The 13,772-nt window shown below is 43.2% G+C and overlaps 1 protein-coding gene across 1 annotated transcript; it reads left to right on the plus strand.

The window, feature by feature from the left end:
* Positions 1-2,002: 2,002 nt before the first annotated feature.
* On the plus strand, positions 2,003-13,452 carry ZNF330 (zinc finger protein 330). The gene is made up of 10 exons (XM_066186435.1): positions 2,003-2,092; positions 4,844-4,973; positions 5,237-5,256; positions 5,384-5,454; positions 6,944-7,023; positions 8,348-8,474; positions 9,213-9,317; positions 11,154-11,200; positions 12,264-12,381; positions 12,723-13,452. Exons 2-10 carry the CDS (start codon positions 4,854-4,856, stop codon positions 12,998-13,000), a joined length of 966 nt encoding a protein of 321 aa, XP_066042532.1. The 5' UTR covers positions 2,003-2,092; positions 4,844-4,853; the 3' UTR covers positions 13,001-13,452.
* The last annotated feature ends 320 nt before the right edge of the window (positions 13,453-13,772 follow it).

Here is a 13,772-nt window from a genome sequence, read left to right on the forward strand (position 1 = left end):
GAAACATATTTGAGGCAGATACTGTTTCACAGGGTGAAAATAAAACTGAGAAAAAAATCTTAGCATCTACATATCTCCTTGGGATTTTTCGAGATTTCTCCTTCTTTTTCATTCATGAGTTTATGTAAAAACGCCCAGTCACATCTGTGCATGTATAATAATCCTTTCTGCAACAGCTCCATACATTTGTGACAGCAGATTAGCAGACTAGGACAACGATTATAAAATAGATTAAAACTTTTTGTTTGTATTTTTTTCCAACGTCATAACATTACAACGTTGTTTATAACGTTGTAACGTTGTAACGCCTACAACGCTCATCCTGCTCTTGCATTCATGGCTGCCTAAAACAGACTACAATGGCCACAAGCAGAATACAAGGATATTGGTGATTAATGACATTCATTGAGAAAAGTGAGACACGCACAAGAATGCCTCTAACATCTCAGAAAAGATGGCATTTTCTACTTAGGTTTTTAGTTAAACAGCACGTGGCCAGGGCTACTGACAATAATTAAAAATTACTTCTCTACACACTGTCTCACGAAGAAGCAGCATCCAGTTTAGTGACCACCACGATTTTTTTTGTTGCTAAACAACAATGCTATTTTCTGTGCATCCCACTAACCTGCTGTGAAGATCACGTCTCGAAGGAAAAGCGTGACAAGCGACCAAATTGTTGTGGGAGAATCATCAGTGGCCTCACAAAAGTTAGGAGTGTCTTCCTGGAAAGGCAATGATGGCCCATGAAAACCTGTGTCTCTCATTAGGTGAAAGTCCCATTCCATAACCAGCAGCCATCTTTCAGGGAGAATTATGGCCAAGTTGTTCTGGATGGCTGGGGGGGTGATTGGCTCTCGCAAAAGAGGAACGGTGATCATGCGCGTTAAACGTTTTGTCAAGGTCTAAAGTTCTTTTTGGCACGAGGCTGTGTCGTCGTGGTTTGGTTTTGGACCCCTTTTGGTTCTCCCTTTAATCCTCTCTTCCCCCACCTGTATGGTTTCCAGCAGACAGCTCTGGTGCCAAGGGCCGTCAGAGGTGCGGGGAAGGCGCGTTCGCGTGCCCCTGGCCCCAACAGCCGGGAATGGGGAAAGCTTGCCGCTGGGGGCCTCGGCCCGACAGCCCCACCTCGAGGGGTAAGAAGACCTCCGCTCATGGAGGATGAAGGAGGGTGAACTGGCAGACTTTGGGAGGAGCCGGGGACATGTAGGGAAAATGTTGAAATATGTATGGCGGGTCATAAATATGTAGGTGGCTGATGCAACACCAGGGGTTACAAAAGGTCTTGTGGCCGAGCCCCTGGCGACCAGCCTTGCTCCCAGCACTGCCCTCTTCTGCTACGTGGGATGTTGATTAATTCTCCGTCAGACTTTTATAACTCGTTCCCACTTGAGGTCTGAGTCGTTTATACCAATGTGAAGCAACACAACCACCTCACTCGAGTGAATCGATGATGGAGGCACACAAAGCAATGCCCGGGATCTTACTTAGATGCAACATGTATCAAACCCTTTCTAGGTGAAAGACCACTGGAATGTCATCCATGCACTCATGGGCCATTAAATATCTGTACACTGCATCTTCTAATGATTGTCACAAAGGGTTTTCTAGGCAAAATCCACCCGTGACAGTGACTTGCATAACCTCAGATGAGACGGACCTGTGTGCAGGGGTTTTTTATAGCACGGGTATAATTTCCCTTTTTAAGCTACATTGTATTCCTACCATTTAGATTAATCAACACTTCCCCTTAAAAACAGTTCAAGCCAAAGAGGAAAGATTTCCGAGAAAACTTTTCAGGTGCCCATTACAACCACAACTGACAATTGCAGCGACTATGGCCACAGTTCGGTCTCTTGACAAGTGAGAGCTGAGGTGCAATTGCCCCGAAAGCGCACGAGATCCGAGGCTGGATCAGCAGCAGCTCCCGCGCAAACCGGCGGGAAATCCCTTCGCGGGACCCGCGCAGCGCCCCGCGAGGGGAAAGGGCCGCAGCCGGGCCCGGAACGTTCCCGCCGGGCGGCGCGGGCCGGGCGGGCAGCGCACCGCGCCGCACCGTCGCTTCCGGCTTCCGCGCGGCCGCCCGAGCCAGGTGGGAGCGGGATGGGAATGGGGGCGCGGGCCAGGGGCGCTGAAGGGGCGGCGGGGCCTCAGAGGGGCCGGGCTAGAGGCCTCAGGGTCTCCCTTCCGGGCCCTTGCGGCTTAGGTGCCCGAGCAAGGGAAGCGGTGTCCGGCTCCGCCGTAGCCCAGTGCCGGGAGAGGCGGAGCGCGGGGATCCCGGTTGGCAGCGGGACGCGGCGCGGTCTGGGGGCCGAACGCTGAGGATGAGGGAAGGCGCGGAAAGCTGAACGCGGCGGCGTGTGCGGGCACACGCGAACAGCAGCCCTGCTGCCGGCGCTTCGCCACACGGGCTCGGAGCGGGTCTCGTCCGGCTCCCCGCGGGACGGGGTGCCGGGCAGGGAATGGGGCAGGGAATGGGGCAGGGGGCGCCTGAGGAAAGCCCCGCACACCTGGGCGCTCACAGCACAGCAGCCCCCAGATGCTGCGGGCCCTCGGTGCGGTTCCTAGCCACCTTGCTTCCAAAAGATGGAGTAAGTCATGGGTATCACCGTGCCTGGAAAATGATTTTTGCATTATTCGGACGTTCAGTTCACGGTCCTTTCAAGTATGAACTACTGTTGGTGTAGTTTGTTTTTACTTTTAGTTGTAATTTTGTGCGAGTGGTGAAACAGATTTTGAACCCGCACAGAGCAGAAGGTGTTTGAGCACAAGAATCCTTGAGATACAGAAAGCCTCCTGTGGGCGTTGGTACCTGTGGCCTGACGAGGGCCCCGCAGCTCCCTCCCCCCCGTGAACAGCTCCTTCCCCATGTCTGTGACAGCAGGGTGGGCAGTGCTCCACCAGGTGATGAGGCACTGCCCTGCTCAGCACAGGAGATCCAGGAACCTGCTGGTGCAGTCAGGGGTGTCTTTGGGACCTCACCAAGAAGCCGTGACTTCAGCAGGACTTAGATGCCGGGCATTGTTAATTGTTAACGCACCTCACGTAGCATGACCACCAGTTACAATCCACCAGCAGTCTCTGGTGCTGTGCTGGGAAATCTGTGGTCTTTGCCCGTGGTCGCCTTAGCAAATAATGCAGCAGGAGAGCAGCAGAAGGTGAAAATCTACAGAGTGGAAGCTGGGGACCCAGTACTCACATTACACGTTTTAGGGGCTTTCCTTTGAACTGTTCACCTCATTCCTACACAGGCTCCCGCTATCTGAGCTCTGCTTCCTTGTGCCACAGCATCAGCCCTGAAGCTGCAGAGCCACACTCACACCCACAGCTGCTGCTGTGACCCAGGCACAGCATTTCACTCCTGAGCAGGAAACTTAAGGTGGAGAAACCACCCTCGTGCAAAATGCTCCCCCATGCAGGAGCTCCAGTGCTCTGCAGGGCAGCACATTATAACCTCTGGGGCTGAGGGGGGAACCAGGCATGGACCTACAATCTCTTATTTTAAGTCCTCCAGATGCACTTTTCTCTCCCACACACCCCTCAGGGGTGTGGGCTAGAGACAGAATCCACTGGAGCTCTCCTGCCTGAGCATTTGGTAACAGTGGGCCAAAAGTGGAGGTAGAGCACTGCAGAGGCATTTGAATACTAATTAGTGGGTTCAAAAGAGGTGATATTCTGATTTGAAAGGAGCTCAAGGTAGACAGGGTTTATGCTGTCATAATTTCTCCAATCATAACGTTGTTAAGCTCTAGTCCAAAAATTATAAAGACAGTAAATTTCTTTAAAAATTTGAGCCCAGCATGAAGACAACAAACAACTTAAATGAAAGCTCAGAGGGAAAGAGTGATGAGAATATTGATCTATAGGTTGTTATTATTGGATGGTGTTTGAAAGCATGGATTCACTCCACAGCTTTCCTAAAGGGACCTGACATTGCAGTTCTGTGGTTACATAGTTCAGTGCAACTTTCTGAAAACTGCCATCTAAAATTTCTCATAATCTGCGTCCTCATGAGGCGCTGGGGCAGTGCTTGTCATGAAAACAGTTTGTCATTTTGCTGCTTTCCATTATGAGGGAATGCGAAGAAGTCAAGGTATAAATACTAACCATTAGATTCTGTTGTTAAATCTGCATTTGAGTGGTTTGAAAATTAGTGTGGAGCCTGATATTGGACTCCCAGTGTCAGAAATGGCACACTATAGAGTAATGACAGTTGCCAACAGGCAGCACAGCAATATAATTTTGACTACAAAATATGACACTAATAGAATTTAAACACAGTGCAAAATGCTACAGGGTAAGAAAACTGATTTATGTGTGCTATCAAAAGCAAATTTTAGTATCTGGTGAGGACAATATATTTCTGTGTTCAGGAAAGTTAGGAGTCTTTGGTTATAAGACCTTTTGAATGACGATACTAATTTTTCTTCCAAGTTGAAGCTGCTAGAATTTACTGCCTGTTGGTGCTGCAACTGTCCTTACAGATGCTTATTAAACAGGCAAGGCAAACCGAAACCAGAGGTCCATCACAAAGAAACCTACACATAGTGATGGTTTAATTTTTTTTTTTTTAAGGCAAAACACTCCAAAGATAGTTAAACACAAAGTTCAGGACAGCAAAGTTTTCAAGATCACAAGACTCTTTATGGTTCATCACATGGCTCTTCCTTGTGGATTGTCCCCTTATTCCACATTTCAAAAGAAACTTTCAGACAAGGAAATGAATGAAGTTAAAGCAGGAAATGTAAGAACTAGGTTTAGTGCTGGCTGTGTCATGTGTATCCATGTACTTATATCCATAGTTTTGTGTCCATTCATTCCAGTCCTGTTTTTCCCCCCACAGATAGTGAAACATGCCTAAAAAAAAGACCGGTGCTCGTAAGAAAGCGGAGAACCGTCGGGAACGTGAGAAGCAGATAAGGGCTTCACGAGCCAACATAGACTTGGCCAAACATCCTTGTAATGCTTCAATGGTAAATTAACCTCGAGTATTCTGTGCTAAAATACCTGATTTTCAATTATGTAAACCCAGTGATAATACCTTGACTGCCTTAATGCCACTAGAATGCCATTCTTCCTACTGTCCCTCCTTGATGTTTAAGGTTACGTTTGCACCAGACAGAATACTGATTAAAAGGTTTGGATCCTTAATTGTAACTCCCTGTGGAGGTCTGTAATTTTTATATATTTTACCTAGAATGAAAGTAATTACCAGTGTTTTATTTCTTCTCTTTAGGAATGTGATAAGTGCCAGAGGTAAGATTTTTTTATCCTTCTAAAACCAGTAGTTTAATATTTGTTTCAGACATTTTACAGGTATTTTTTAATGCTTTCTTTTAAAGCTTAACACTTTCTTTCTGATTTTTCCCCTCCATGTGCCTAGACGACAGAAGAACAGAGCTTTTTGCTACTTCTGTAACTCTGTTCAGAAATTGCCCATTTGTGCACAATGTGGTGAGTAGAAATAATGAAAGAAAACAAGCTATCCTCATCCTGTTCCTGGTGTTAAACTCTCAGTACCTCTGTTACAGTAGCTTTATCTTAAAGTACCTGTGTGATGTGGAGCAGATTCTTTTGAATCTGCTGTGAATATCCTCCTTGAGAAGTGATCAGGATGTGTGCCTCTAACCCCCAAAGGTTTGCAAGCCTGGATTGTGGCTTGTTTTCTTTGGAAGAATTTGTCTTGCTTTCTTTTAGGTTTGAGAATTCTGACTGTTTCCACAGACTGACCATGTGGAGCATTGTTTCATAACAGCAGCAAAACTAAAAATACTCTGACTGCAAGCAAGGCACCAATAAATACTGCTTTTGTAGGGATTATATAATTTCTGATCAATTCAATATCAATTAAAGCAACAAGATATTATTCACCTTGCATGGTGTTGTAATGTAACATGCAACTCGTGTTATTTATGTAGGGTTGAGGGCTGATGCTTTGAAATTAGTGAGAGAACTGCTCTGAATCAGGCTAAAATGCTCTTTGGTTTTAAACAGCTGCTTGCTTGCAGGAGATGTTGATACTCATTTCATACTGAGGTGAATTTTGTTGTTCCACTGTTTCAACAGATCATTGCAGATTTCCAATTTGTCATTAAGCAGTTTGGCTGTTTTGGAGCTTGTCTCTCAGAGCTGCTGACATGCAGCTTTCAGTGCCTTTGCTGTGACCTTCAGATGCTGAGCATTTCTGGAAGCCAGGCTGTTAGTGTGCAGTGGCATTGTGTCACCCTTCATAAGTCTCCTTTCTGTCACCATGCAGTGAAGTACCGAAAACATGCTCTCTATCTTATGGCTCATACCTGTGTGCTGCATTTATCTTAATCTGGTGTGTGTTTCTAGAGGAAAAACACTCCTATGAACAGCCATACTGTATTGAGACCAGGGTTTTCCAAACAAAGACCATTAGAGCTGTTTGCCGCTTAATTGGGGACTACAAACCAACAGCATCTTAGAGGAGACAGGGAGGGATGGCAGCAGGGTAGCTCTGTTCCCAGTGCTCCGCACCCAGTAATGCCCCACCACCTCTCACTGCTCAGCCCAGCTGCTTTTATGGTGGGACAGAACTAGCAGTGGTTTTAAACAGAACTCTTTAAGGTTTCCTTGCTGGACTTTGGCCTTAGCTTTGTTCTTTGTTTTGATGTTTGAAATTTTTGCCAGTGCCTCAAAACACAGAGCAAGACCAACACATTGTCTTATTATCTCAGTACAGGGGCAAGAGTTTTGACTGAAAACAGGCAATAATTAATTTAACCTAAGAGAGCTGTGAAGGTGGGTTGCAGAATGCAGCAATAATGCAAACATCTTTGCATTATTTTTACCTAGATTTATGGTTAAGCACAGGCATTTAGTTGAAGTGCTATTCTTCCATAAACATGCATTCTACTTTTTTGAAAATGTTATTTTTATATAGTTTTCTTATGGTTGCTTGCCTTTTTATTTTAAACAGGAAAAACGAAATGCATGATGAAGTCTTCAGATTGTGTTATAAAACATGCTGGTGTGTACAGTACTGGACTAGCTATGGTGGTATGTATGCAAAATTACAGCTTTTTTTTTGCACTATGAGGATATTTTGTGCAAATCTCCCTGGAAAGATGATAAAACAGATTTATGGAAGGGTGGCATGTACCGTGCCAAGTTTGGTTTTTTCCTTGCTTTTCTGTAACAAACTGATTTTTCCATTATACTCAAACCCTATATTTTTCATTTTTAGATTCAGCTCCTGCAAACTCCAGCACATGTCCTGGATGCTAATGGGTCTGTGCTGGTGGCAGGCCCTAACCACTTGCATGAAGAGCACTGGACCCTTACATGCCCCCTAGATAATTCCCAGCTTTCATTAAAATGTAGGATTATTCTGCAGAAACCTGCAGACTTTTGTTGCTGTTGTCTTAGCACTGCAGAGATCATCAGCATCATAGAGAGGAGTCTGTTCCATTAGAGGGGCATTTTAATGAACAAACCCCCTCTTTTGGGCTCTTAATTTGAGATAACCATAGCTTCAGGCCTTTGCAGTTTTGTTCTTAGAAGGACAAGTTAGTGTCTGCATTCTGGGAAGCAAGGCAAGACCTGTCACAGCCTCTGGATTAAATGGACTAAACCTCTGTCCTGTTGCTGCCTGCAGCTGGCTGTCAGCTGTTCTCAGAAACACAGCCAGCCTTTACATGCTGGCTTTCCTGAACTCACCCCATGCATTCACTGATGCGAGAGCGAATGCATCAACAGCTAAGTTTGGATTCATTGTTGTTTTCTTAGCTTTGCGTGCGTGTAACGCACACAGTAATTAGTTACCTATGGACTGAAAAGCTTTAATGCTACAATTAAAGATAGCTGAAGTGGAGATCTTATAATTTCATCAAAATAAGAGTTAAAGAGTCTAACTCACTTCTAATGAGTTGTTTGATCTTTGCTCTCTGCAGAGCTTGTGTTCTAATATAGCAGAGTTTAAAATCCAAATGAGTGATTTCAGCTGTAAGAATCCAGAGGCATTTTTCAGGTCTTCTCTGAAATTTCATTTTTGCCAGAACATTGTTGTAGTTTATGGATCCCAGGTTTCAACTGGAGGACACAATTTACCACGTGCAAAGGGTGTGATAAGAAATGCAAAAACCAGAATTGAGATAGATAACCAAATTATTTTGCATCATACTTAAGCCTGCAGAAAGGAGTGAACTGCGACAAAAGTGAACTGTGGAGCAGCTTGGTCAGAACAAAGGTTTGGTTCAATACTCTCACTCAACCAAAGCAAACCCATGGAGAGAATGGATTCTAGGATACATTGAGGGTGATGGGATAAGTGTGTCTGTTGGTATTGCAGAAGTGCTGAGGTGATCTCTTGCTGTGGTTGCAGGGTGCAATCTGTGATTTCTGTGAGGCCTGGGTGTGTCACGGGAGGAAGTGTCTCAGCACCCACGCCTGTGTGTGCCCTCTGGCAGATGCAGAATGCGTCGAGTGTGAAAGGAGTGTCTGGGACCATGGTAGGTTGTTCGCATTTAAAAATAAAAAAATATGAATTACACTTCTTTCCTTGCATTGCTTAAGTTAATGCACCCATATTCTTAACATGGCCTTTTTAGTCTTCACTGATTAGTCCTTGCAGTATGTTTGTTCAAAGCAAAGATCATCCCTGTTTTAAAAATAGTCATTATACAGTGGGGAGAGTAAATTACCTGCTCAAGAACATACAGTGCTCAATTGAGGGATGATTATGTAATCTAAATTAGAATGGTTCTATCAGCTTAATTATTCACATAATTAAGCACTGCATCAAATTGCCAGCACAGTTTTTTGCCACTCTTACTCCATTCTGCTACACTAGCACAGGTATTTGGATTCCCAGTTGCTTAGGAAACCATACTGGTCTCCATTTGTGGATTTCATTTGAAGTGTTTATTTCAAGTGTGTATCAGAGCTGAGTGGAGAAGACTGGATGAGAGTGTGATCTGATTTAAGAAAAATAGTTAATGCTACAATCAAATTAAAATGAAGAAAAGTACTAGAAAGAAAACTTCTCTATAGTTACGCTGTCTTATATTGTAGGATAGAAGGCATTTTTCAGTGTAAAAATGGATGGCAGTGTCCAGTTTAGGACCTTGAAGCATTTGTGACAGAAGGGAGAACTGGTCTTCAGTCAAAACTACTGCCTAAATTGTTTGCAGAGCAAGACTTGATGCCTGTGCCCATTGTTGATTATTTTGCCTTGATAAATCTTTCAGGAGGCAGAATTTTCGCCTGCTCTTTTTGCCATGATTTCCTCTGTGAAGATGATCAGTTTGAACATCAAGCCAGCTGCCAAGTTTTGGAAGCAGAGACATTCAAATGTAAGTTAGTTATTCACAGTCCCTTTCACCACAGCCAAGCAGACCCTCTACTTGCTTCCTCTGTGCTCCAGAATACTCTCCATCACCTTTCCCAAGTAAATTTTTTTTAGCAACTGAAACTGGTATTTGTAAGAGGACGTGATGGCCATACCTGACTTTGCTCACCCATTACTTATCTCTGGCTGAAACAGGGAATCTTCAAGGGAAGTTTAAAAAAACCCCAAAAAAACAACAACAATAAAACAAAAGAAGCCAAGACTATGCATATTTGAAATAACTAAATTTTTCTAGTAGTATTTATTGCCTACCCACCATTAAATATGACTTGGTTCATCACAAGACAAGCATTTGTTTGTCCTTCCCAAAACTTGCATGCCTGTATTTTGACTATTACAACATTTTCAATTCTTATTGTAGAAATTCAAGGTGCTTTTTATCATAAGGCTGTTTTCCTTTGAACTGACTAATCTCTTGTCCTAATTGATTTCTCCTGGTGCAGAATATTTGTGATTTCAATGTTTTAATTGGTGTCTTTAGACATCTCTTATCTTCCTTTCATCTCCCATACTTTTGTTCCTAGCCAGCTCTTTTTTAAGCCTTGCTTAGCTTCCCTTGATGTATTCTGCCAGAATTCCTTCCTGTGTAGCAATATTGAGGCAGCAACAGCTGTTCCATGAGAATGTGTTTTCAGTGATTGTTGGAAGCTCTCAATTCACAGATGTGGTATCACACCCTGAATAGAGAGAGTGTGTTTTTGAGGGTTTTCACTGTATTTGGTGTTTTGTGGCACGGAGCAGACTTGGTAGAGACAAGATTTTTGTCAGTGAGGTAGCAAGATTATAAAACCTGTACTTTTGCAGAATACATGAACTTCAAATGCGGTCATGTAATTGTAATGTAAATCCATTTTAGTTGTGAAAAAGGTACTGTTACTTTCCATCACTATCTGAGAGAGGTTTTTTGAAGTGCAGATACTCAAAAAATGATGAATATATATGCATCAGCATTTCCAGTTCCTTCTTTAAACACGTCAGAGCTCTAAATCCCACATCTGTCGTGCTCATGTGGAGAACTCATGATATTTATTACTTCAGATTCAAAAGCTGCTGTCACAGGGGTTAGACAAGGAGGAAAGGAATGAGTACTTGCACAGAAACCGGTAAAGTACATGTTACTGCTTCTCAAGGAGTAACTATTCACCAAACTTTGTGTTGCTGCCAATTCCTGAATGTTTCCCTTTACTGTACTCCCTCTAGTGGAATAATAACAATTTGAAGCTCAAGACAAGTTAAATTTTGGGCACCAATTCTGCTCTTTCCAGCTTGTGTGCCAGCTCCAGTTCTTAAACACAGAGAGACTTCCTTATGAAGTTTCGTGCAGTGAAGTACATTTCCAGAGGATATGACAGAAAATACAGAATGTAGCAACTTTTCTAGGTTTGGAAATTTGCAAGCTTGAAGTGTTCTTACACTTCTCTAGCACTCCTTCTTTTAATGTTGTGAGAAAAGGAAAAGCAAGATGAAAACCTTAACACCAAATTGGTTCTGAAACTTCAGGTTTTAAAAGTTTGGAAGATCAAGAAATAGTTCAACATTTTTCCCCTCTTGAATTTTTTTGTCATTTTTTGTGTCAAAATAAGGTTTAGAGTTAAAAAAAGTCTAGGAAAATGGTACTGTGTGGTGAAATGACTGACTGACATTGCCTGAGTGCAGTTGTGTCAGGGAATTAAAAATAAATGCCTCAGTTATGGTATTGCATACTTCTACAGGGTTTTAAAAACACAGCAGGTCTGCAGTTTCCAGGTACTGAATTTGTCATACTGCATTTTTCCAACAGGTGTCTCCTGCAACAGGCTGGGGCAGCATTCCTGCCTGCGTTGTAAGGTAAGGAGTAAAGGCAGTTGGGAGGAGCTGATTTTAGGCTCCTTCTCCTTGGCCTCCAAGGCTGGTATCAGGGCTTGCCATGACTTCCTCTCCATGACTAAAAGGAAATTCATACTTTTGCATTACTTTCTGTAGCCTGGGGTCAGACCTGTGGGGGACAAAAGGTTTTTTATCTGTGCTTGCCTGTTAACCACAAGACAGTGGGAGGTGATCTTTGCCCAGCCCTCTTAGTTTAAGTTGGGCCTGGAACATGTTGGGGCTTAAAAAAAAACCCAAGACAACAAAATAAATCCTTGGTTGTGAATAGAATCCAAGGCTTTGGAATCTGCTTTGATCCAGCGTGGAACTACAATTTAAAAAGTAGTTCTTTTAAACAGCCAAGTGATTATCTGACCAGAAATCGCTGCATCCAAAGGAATGATCTCCACAGCTAATCCAGTTTTCCACGTGAACAGGCTGATTTGTTGACATTGGGCTTATGGTTTTACCCACTCAGAAGTAATTTTGTGTAAAAAGTTCCACCTGGTTCATCATCAGCATTGCCCAGATTTCTGCAGGTGCTGGTACATTGCCTGCTCTCACTCTTCTTACCCTCCGTATGTTTTCCCTGCACTCTCCCATGGCATCGATGGCCTATTCTAAATAGTTCCTTTCTCCAGGTATTTTCACTGCACCCTGCTGCTCAGTGTGTGAATTTCCTATCTCCAATTCTTGCTTTCAGGCCCCTGCATAGTTTTGTTCTGACATACATCTCCTGGTGTTTATTTAAGCTTGTCAACACAAATTCAAGTTTGCCAGGGTCCTCGTGGGCAGCACTGCAATCCAGCCCTGGAGTATGTTACTTTCTCTGCTTGTTTATTGGCACCTTTATCCAGCCTCTTCCCCAGAAACCCTGGAACCACATTGATCAGACCCCATGTCCACTGCAAGAGACACCTCATTAAATTTGAATCCCAGCCAGAAAACCTTGCTGCTGTTAGACACATTTTTGCTTGCTTCTTGCTGAAGAATGTGCTTCTGTGATTAAAACATTTGGCTTTTGTATTCTCCTTTCAACACACAGGCTTGTTTCTGTGACGATCATGTGCGAAGTAAGGTTTTCAAGCAAGAAAAGGGGAAAAAGCCTCCTTGCCCTAAATGTGGCCATGAAACTCAGCAGACAAAGGATCTGAGCATGTCAAGTAAGCCAGTTTCTCTAGCTAACAAGCCATACAAGTGCCACGAGTGACTAATTTCTGCCTAGGAGCACTGAGTAAAGCCTGGTTACTTTCAATTGTTTTGCACAGTTTTGCTTCATTTGTTTTGAGGAAAGCTTTGTGTTTCTGAGTTCTGGAATTGAGCAGTCTTATTCTTTACCACTAATTGATTCCAAGAAAGGGAAATCTTCTGTTTAGTTTGAGATTTTAGTTGTGGAAAAAATGAAAAACAATTGCCATTTAAACTACTCTTCAAGTAGTGAAAAGAAAAGGCAGAAATGAAATGTTGGATTGGTGGGAAGATGATGATTTTCCTTTGCCTACAGCACGCTCTTTGAAGTTTGGCCGACAGACTGGAGGGGAAGATGCAGATGGAGCTTCTGGTTATGATGCCTACTGGAAAAACCTTTCCTCCTGCAAGTCTGGGGATGCTGGTGACCATGAGGATGAATATGATGAGTATGAAGCAGAAGATGATGATGAAGATGACAATGATGAGCGAGGGAAGGATTCAGATTCTGAGGCCACGGATGTATTCAGCAATTTGAATTTAGGAAGGACCTATGCTAGTGGGTATGCACATTATGAGGAATCAGAAGATTAAGCTTAGTATGCTGGCAAGCTAAAAACATTTGGAAGGAGCCAAGCAATGCTTCACTGAGTTGTGTACATGCCAGTAGGATAGCTCTAGCAGGTACTTACATATCAGAGTTAGAGTAAAGAGTGTGGGACTTCTGCAGTAACTCCAAGGGCCATTTTTCCTGTAGATGAACTGATGTTGGGTTTGGGAGGGGGGAGAAAATCAGGATAATTTTATTCCCCTAAACGACAGAATGGTTTTGTCCTTGAGTTGCTGAGTACAATGGTTCAATGCCATTTTCACCTATCAACACAGGAATGTGGGAAAGCTGTAGAACTTGCTTCTGTTTGCCCATCAGAAATTAAGGGTTTTTTTACAGTAATTTTGTTAACTGATTTCATACATTAATGCAGCGGTGGGTTGATGACTGCATTTTTTTTTTGGTCTGCACAATAAAAGTCAACTGCATTCTCTAATGAACTGTCATAAATATTGATCTCCCTTGAACAGCTGGGAAGCAGGTTGTATACGAAGTGTAAATTGACACTGAAATGACTTCCTTGTTTATATCAGTATGGCAGATCAATGTAGTTCTCTGTGTATTTGCACACCACCTTTTCAGTATTTTTATTATTGGATATTAATTGGTGGGGCTATATCTAGTCACAATAAGAGCACCCCGGATAATCAAAACTTTTCTGGAAATAAAATATTCATATCCTCTGCCACAGAAATCTGTAAGGCAGTTTCCCATTAGATGAAAAGTAGACTGGTTTCTTCTGTACCTAGCCTTCAA

This window comes from Chamaea fasciata, unplaced genomic scaffold, assembly GCF_029207755.1.
Source record: "Chamaea fasciata isolate MVZ Bird 193981 ecotype frontalis unplaced genomic scaffold, bChaFas1.0.hap1 SCAF_6, whole genome shotgun sequence".
In the NCBI taxonomy this organism is placed as follows: domain Eukaryota; kingdom Metazoa; phylum Chordata; class Aves; order Passeriformes; family Sylviidae; genus Chamaea; species Chamaea fasciata.

Bases quoted from the DNA above. Each gene is read 5' to 3' on its own strand.
- ZNF330 (XM_066186435.1), top strand. From the start codon at position 4,854: ATGCCTAAAAAAAAGACCGGTGCTCGTAAGAAAGCGGAGAACCGTCGG. The intron at 5,257-5,383 runs GTAAGATTTTTT...CCATGTGCCTAG, and splicing joins GAATGTGATAAGTGCCAGAG to ACGACAGAAGAACAGAGCTT. The intron at 8,475-9,212 runs GTAGGTTGTTCG...TAAATCTTTCAG, and splicing joins AAGGAGTGTCTGGGACCATG to GAGGCAGAATTTTCGCCTGC.